Raw genomic sequence first — 7,732 nt, forward strand, 5'->3', positions numbered from 1 at the left:
TTATTAGAAAACGAATAAAGTGCTGGTGAAAATAACATTTTTATCCGTTTTGACTAATCTCTTTCTTGTCTATTTAATGGTTTTCAATTTTTTATAAATGTTGTACAAAAAATAAAAAGTACTACATAGTTTCATCAAAATTTCAATTTACATATAATTCGGTACAAGTTTGTAGTTACTAAAAATCACAATGGTTTCTAGTATTCTTTTTTCTCGGTTGCCTCGAGCGATGAAGTTGAGTAGAGATTTGAAGAGAATATAGTGAAGTTTTGCTAAACACCGACATCGATAGTCTTCAAAAACTATCGATAGAGGCGACAGTTTTCAACTATCAATACTATCGATAGTATCCCAGCTCTATTTTCAGCTGATTTAAATTTTTCCTTTGTTTGATTTAATTTAATTTATTTTATTAATTTTAGTTAATTAAAATGATTTAAATATTTCAAATAAAAATAAAAACTTAAGCGAATGTCGGGCTACGGGATGAAAAATCAGATCTATGTTTCCGACAGCAGCGAAGATTTCGATCGTATTGAGGTGATTACTACGTCGACGGCATCATCACAAAGCGATTTATTTACGCAACTCGAAGGTAGCCAAAATCTGCTCACTAGCATTGGAAATGGTCAACCACTCAGAATATTCGCCGCCAGTGCATCAGTTGCCAACGATGACAATAAAAGTAAGAAAAGCGATTGTGGCGGCAGTCGCGATGGCACAGATGAACAGTGTGGCGATGAGTCCATAGAGTTGATAAATAATTTCGGTGGGCATCGACATCACCTGCGACCAACTTCACCGCTGGCGGTGCTGTCTGGTAGTTTCAGTCGCGGTGCAACACCAACAAATATGGTAATTTCATAAAAAATGTATGTTCTTAATGGCGTCCATTATATGCTATATGTATGTGTTTATATATATATGAAGGTGCGTCGGTGGTCTCAGACTTTGGCACGCTTCGATCGAGATAAACATAGTATACGAGAAAAAACTATATATCGCATGCCCTCGCGTAAATTTTTCGAAGTGGATGGAAAATTGCTCTCTACTAATGGTTTGGATGCGGAGAATGAAGTCGAATTGTTAGCACAGGAAATCGAACAGCACGATGGCCTAATGCAAGACACAGCACTAAGTCATCAACATAGACTGTATGTTTGTTTTAATTAGTTTATCATTTTATTATAAATACATACGCAATTACAAAAAATTACAGAGAAACACTTCGCGCGCTGCCGCAGCCACTTTGTGTGAAACGCATGCTTAAACAAAAGTTGGCCATCACCATTGAGCAACATGCCAGCGAAAAGCAACGCTGCAGCTGGTGTCATTTCTTCACCAATGCTTTCATAGCTTTTCTATTTAGGAGCTGGAAGCTCGTAACGTTTATAAATCATAACTTAGAAATTTGGTATGATGAACTGAAGACAATCGAGGGTCACTTTGGCTGCAATGTCAGCTCCTTTTTCAACTTTCTGCGTTGGCTTCTAATGCTGAATGTGTTGGTATTGGTATGCGTTTTCACGTTCATCACATTTCCGCAAGTACTCTATAACACAATAGCAACTGAGGAAATGTATCTTAATGAAACAGTATTAACTGGAAACTATACGGGTGGTGATGGGGAAGGTGAAAGTGGGCTTATCATGAATGTACTTACTGGTGAGGTAAGTGATTGGTTAAAAAATGGTTTACATATTTTTCCATCTATTAACACACATTTTGTTTTAGGGATATCTGCAAAACTCGCTCATATTTTACAGTGGGTACAGCAATGCAACATTTCGTCTACATCCTGCTCTAAATCGTTACAGTTTACCACATGCGTATTTTATGACAATGTTGGTGCTTTACCTGCTAATTTTTGTCGTCATTTCCACTAAGTAGATACTGTAATTAGTTATTGGAAATCTATTCTATATCATTTTCTTTCACTAGAATGGCGCGTGTCTACCGCATAAGTTTTATTCAAGCCGCTGGCAGTGCTAGAGGTATGCTGGCACCTAAAACCTTTTGCTTTTGGGATTTTGGTATATCGAATAGAAAGGCGGCTGAACTAAAACACATGGCAATTTTTACCGAATTTAAAGCGGTACTTAATGAAAGAACTGAAACCAAGAAAAATCTAACTATTTGGTGGCGTATTTGGTTTATTTGCTCTCGTCTTATAGCACATGTGCTGGTGGCTGCTATAATAGGCTGTGCTGGAGTTGCTGTGTGGATATTGTTGACGGTAAATAGTAAGCGCAATCAGCTTTGAAGTACCATTGTAATTTGTTAATCACCGTTAGCGACTCGATTCAACTGACACTGGCTGGAGAACCCTCTCAACGGCGGGTATACTAAATCTAACAATGCTGCTAATGCAATCCGTTTTATCATGGATTTCGAGGTAAAACGATTTTACGATTAAGTTCTTTTATGGCTTCAATTAAAATGAGTATTTATGTATTTCAGAATGGAAGATTATCGTTCACCCCGTCGTACTCTGCACATAGCCTTGTTGAGAAATTTCATGCTGGAGGCGGTTATTATAAGCGTTTTGGTATACTTTCTTCTAACAAAAGAATATAGTCAAGTGAGTATTGCGCTTTTTCGGAATATATTAGCCCATCCTTTACGTGCCTTATTATTTTCAGTGCTGGGAGACTCATATTGGACAAGAATTGTATCGCTTTGTTGTGATGGACACATTCATTTGTTTATTTATTATACCACTCATTTGTGTTACGCGAGCTTTCCTGTCCAGGTGAGGGGAGTGAAGTTTTTGATTTAATGAGTATTGATATTTATTACAATCTTTATTATCGCGAATCATAGCATTTACTGGCCTTGGCTCGGTGGTCCCGAATTTGATATATCTCAAAAAAGTTTGGGTCTCGTCTATAATCAAACATTGCTGTGGTTGGGGTTACTATTCGCACCATTGCTTGTGGCGATTATTGTTTGCAAAATGTTCCTAAAATTCTACATCAATAAGACGCTTTTATTGAATCTATGTAAACCATCCTGCAATATCTGGCGCTCAGCACAAACACAAACGCTTTACCTGGTCTTCACTTTTGTCTCTCTGTTGGGCGTCATTTTGACACTGGGCTACATTATGACGCAGTACGTTTGCTAATAACAATTAGCATTACGTATTCTAGTAGAATAACCAGTAATTCCCCCTTCATTATCTTTATAGGCTACCCATGAGCGCGCAGTGTGGTCCGTTTCGCGAATCCGGTTATATGTTTCAAATATTCATAGACGGTGTACTACAGTTGCGTCATAATCAATCACTATGGCGCCTTCTTACGTTGCTCATACGCCCTGCTGCTGTGGGCATAATGCTAGTCATAATGAGTGCGCTGGCTTACTATCTACGCGCCAAGTCGCGTGCCCGTCGTCTGATGGTAAAGTTACTAAAAGAAATGATATATCTGGAGGCGAAAGATAAAGAATTCTTACTTAATCGCATTATGAATCTTACGAAAAAGCCGGATCCTTCGCTATGTGATGGAAAATCGCTTGGGAGAGTGCGAAAGCGTGCAATTCAAACAGCTCCAACTGAAATTTTTGTACAAAACGAAATCAGCGTGCTTGATCGGAATGCGACAACTTGAAGTGTTAGCTTCATTCTACGTAGTCATATTGATTAGTTTAAGTAGTTTATTAATTTTTTTTTGTGTTATGCCCATATGTACATTGCAATGCGTGTATTGCATTTAGTTACTTACTTATATGTACATATATGGAAGAAATTTTCAAATGTCTGATTTTAGTTAAATATTTTACTTGCGCTCTAATTTATACTCATTTATAATTACATGTACTATACATATACATACATACATACATTCTTAAATTTTTGTTTAAAATGTTGTAAATGCGATAGACAAATACCTACCTACTTTCCAGATTTGTAACATTTTGAATTAAGGCGAACTTAGCACAGTGCGTAGGCAACTGGCTGAGTATACTGGGGTCGTGGGATCGAATCCCACTGAAAGAAGTCTGATGAGGAAATGTGGTGATTTCCGAAATAGCTATTACTTCTACCATTTTTTCAAATTATTGTTGTCTTTCCATAATAGTTTTTCATTAAAAAACGGCCTAAAGCTCAATAAAAGTTGTTGAATACATTTTGAAAACAGTCAGAATTGGAGAGGAATGTGTTCTTTGGTAGATATGTATATAGAATTCCAAAATGTCCATATACTAAAAATACACAAATATATTATAGGAAAATATTTTTTAGTTAAATATTAAAAGTTCTGCTCAAAGCTTACAAACTTTTTGTTTCTTTCTCAATGGAAATCATTAAACAATACGTTTCAGTTGTATTTCTAGAGCAAACGAACTACTTGTTTGTAATCTTCATTAAGAATCTAACAATAACCATTTTAGAAGTGGATTGAAAAAAACGGCTATGATTTTAGGGTAATTAATTCCCTACATTATCTTATCAAGGCTCGGTAACCCTAGAAAAATGTCCAAAACCGATTTTCGCTGTGCTTTTTGGTACCTAACCGTTTAGGATGAGGGAAAATGGAAAAATCGAAAAGAAGTCGGTGCAGCAGTGCAAACAGGGGATGGTAGTGCAGTGCAGTTATCCGTGTAAAAAGTTGGCAACCTTCATTTACAAAATCGGTGCGAAATCGGCAACACACAATAGAAAAGAGGCGGACAAATTTTTTGTTTACGTAGTGCTTTTCAAAGTAGCAACAACAATTCAATTAATTTAAAAAATACATAGTGAATTCACATGCACAAATTTTAATAAATAAAGTTAAATCAAGCTAAAGCCATAGCCAAGAAGCAAGAAAAAAGTTTCGCATTAAATTCCAGCATAAAAGTGCATTCGGACACAGGTAAAAAACGAGACGCACATTCGTGAAAGCGACACAAGCTTATAATAAAGTTTTTCAAAGTGAGATAAAAAAAAAATCTTCAAAGTGCAAATATTTTCTGTTTAATCAGAATTGAGGAATCACAAATTATACCTATATATACATTCATATATCAGTAATTTAAAAGTGAAAACTGGAAGCGACAACAACAAAGAAAGCGACTATGCAAAACTATGCAGATGCATTGAGTGCCAAAGGGTACCGCAGCTTTGGGTTCGACACCGACATGGAAATGGATTTTGATTTGAACAATGGACATGACTTGAAGACCAAAGCGGGTAAGTCAACAGACATATATAAGTATATCACATCTATATGCACATATGTATGCCAGATACTATGTGCATGTTTGTATACAATTCCATCCATAGTTAAAAGAAACCGGCACTCCAAAACGCAAAACAGCACAGCTCAAAGTGGGGTGTCTGTCGATTTGGCACATTGTTGGAAAAAATTACTAGTTCGCATAAAAAGTTAGGTTGAGGAGGCGGTTAAGACAACTGCAACAATAGCAACGAAGCATGTAGTTGGACATTTTGCATGACGCAGCTTTTCCCAATATCTGAATGTTTGTGTGTGCTGGAGCCCTCTTGAGGTTGGGTCTCGTCTGTTGATGCGCATTGTCGTCGTCTAAATGCCGGGCCTCACTGTCCGCTTGGTTGAGGTCATTGTGTTTGTTTTTGAGGAGCGGCATGTTGTCACAGATTATGAAATTAAAGATATGTCGCTAGCAAGACATTCGGAAAGAATGTTCTAGCTAAATGCTTAAAGTGTTGTATAGCACATTCAAGAAAATTTTAGGTAAATAATGCTTTTATTTAAAGACTGCTTATCCACTCACTACTCAAATATGCAGTTTTTCTTATCTCTATGTACAGCGCGGCTCTGAATAACTGTCGCAAAGGTTTTTTTTTTAATAAAAGGATCCTTTATAGATTTTGCGAAAAAAATATTTTTTTTTTAATTACTTGCGTTTTTCTCTCAAAAAGTGTTTTTAATAAAATTAATAAAATTAAAGTAAAATTTGTGGAAAATTAACAGTAACAATTTTTTTTCGCAAAATCTATAAAGGACCCTTTTATTAAAAAAAAAGAACCTGTGCGAGAGTCATTCAGAGCTACCCTGTATACATATGCATATGCACATACATTCATATATTTAATAGCTTTGAATTTATGTAATTATGTACTTAGTGGTATTCTCGGAGTCTTGCTAAGCCCTTGTATGGAGCACGGATTGCACGGTAAAAACCTGTTTTCCTATGGGGCAGCTTTGGAAACAGTGCAATCCGTGCACCGTGCAAGGGCTTTGCAAGACTGTGAGAATACCCCTATTATATTATGTTCTTCGGGTCCATTACGTGATTTTTTTTTTGTAGCACTCAGGCAGGTTCTGCAATTCACTTCCGAGTGAATTTCAATCAAACCCGCTCTGAATTCAAATTGGCAGAAGTTGAAATTCACTCGCAGAACCTGCCTGGCTGTTATTTTTTAATTATTCGGCTATCTGCTATTGCCGACTGCTTGTAGTTCGATTATTTTGTGTACATTTCTATAATAAAGGGCCTATTAAAACTTCGAAAGCATAGATTTATCAGCTAGAAATGTNTGTGTACATTTCTATAATAAAGAGCCTATTAAAACTTCGAAAGCATAGATTTATCCAAGAATGATAGAATACTATTCTATCATTCTTGAGATTTATCAGCTAGGAATGTCAATCTTTTAGTGTACATAAAAACATGTTCGTGCATTTGATACCCGAAAAAATTACTGATTACATTTTCTAACTATCGGCATGGTTTGATAAGAAAAAAGCATTTCATTAATTTGCCATTCGAAATTAAATGTAGCAAAAGCGGGATTTATCGCTAGAAATAATGGCTAGGGTTAAAATTTTTATATACGTATATGTATGTATGTATATAATTTAAGAAAACTTACGAACCACTTTTGACAAAAATCGGGTCACTGCAATCCCTGGAAGAAGTTATTTGGAAAATGTAAATCGTTATTTTATGAAATAAAATATAAAAATGCTTTGTTGAACTTTGTCGATGTGAATGAATCATTTGTGTTTAGCGGACACCAGTCAACGAATAATAGATTGCCAGGCCGTTACTCCCTATCAATAATTTTTTGTTTCCAAATACCGCCACATAATACCTTTTTAGAACCTAAATACATACATATGTATGTATGTATGTGCAGCTGCAGGATATGAAATAGTAGCAAAGTTGAAAATTATTTTGTTCGCAATTTATGTTTTTTTTATTTATTTTTAACCATCACCACATATGTAAATAAAAGTTTCAAAGCTTGCACAAAGTTAACAAAAATTAATCGAACTTCAAAAAAAAAGCAATTTAATTTTTTTTTACGAAGGACGGTATGAATCATAGTGATAATAGTACGTAATAGGTATGTATGTGCATATATGTACATATACAGTCAGTGTCAAATGTTAGTGTACACCTTATTCCAATATAATATTCACAATTATTTTATAAATATTTATGAAACTATAGTTCATTCTATAACATAAACCATATACTATGTAAATCAAAGTATCGCACTTTATATAAAGTTCACAAAAATTCAAAAATTTTCTTCAAAACTTTTATTCAGAATTTCTAAAATATTTTCGAGTATGCAGTTTTGTAGCCCATGCAATTTTAGTAAACCAAAGTGCGAGTTTCAAACTGCTAAATATTACCGTTGATTTTTCAGATTTTTTTTTGTGGAGGGTTGTCATCCATATAAACGCATGATCAAAAAACTCTAATAATCAACGGTAATTTTTAGCCACTTGAAATTTGGCTCATGAATAATAAT

At 35.2% G+C, this 7,732-nt stretch overlaps 1 protein-coding gene across 1 annotated transcript; it reads left to right on the plus strand.

Moving 5' to 3' along the window:
• The first annotated feature begins 393 nt into the window (after positions 1–393).
• LOC108371877 (transmembrane channel-like protein 1) lies at positions 394–3,856 on the plus strand. Its single transcript, XM_017627490.1, has 10 exons — positions 394–855; positions 931–1,154; positions 1,220–1,670; positions 1,735–1,886; positions 1,942–2,236; positions 2,295–2,395; positions 2,461–2,581; positions 2,643–2,752; positions 2,824–3,114; positions 3,191–3,856. The coding sequence occupies exons 1-10, from the start codon at positions 472–474 to the stop codon at positions 3,609–3,611; spliced, it is 2,550 nt and encodes an 849-aa protein (XP_017482979.1). The 5' UTR covers positions 394–471; the 3' UTR covers positions 3,612–3,856.
• Positions 3,857–7,732: the final 3,876 nt, after the last annotated feature.

Source organism: Rhagoletis zephyria, unplaced genomic scaffold, assembly GCF_001687245.7.
Source record: "Rhagoletis zephyria isolate East Lansing unplaced genomic scaffold, Rhagoletis_zephyria_1.1 Rzeph_scaffold_05279, whole genome shotgun sequence".
In the NCBI taxonomy this organism is placed as follows: domain Eukaryota; kingdom Metazoa; phylum Arthropoda; class Insecta; order Diptera; family Tephritidae; genus Rhagoletis; species Rhagoletis zephyria.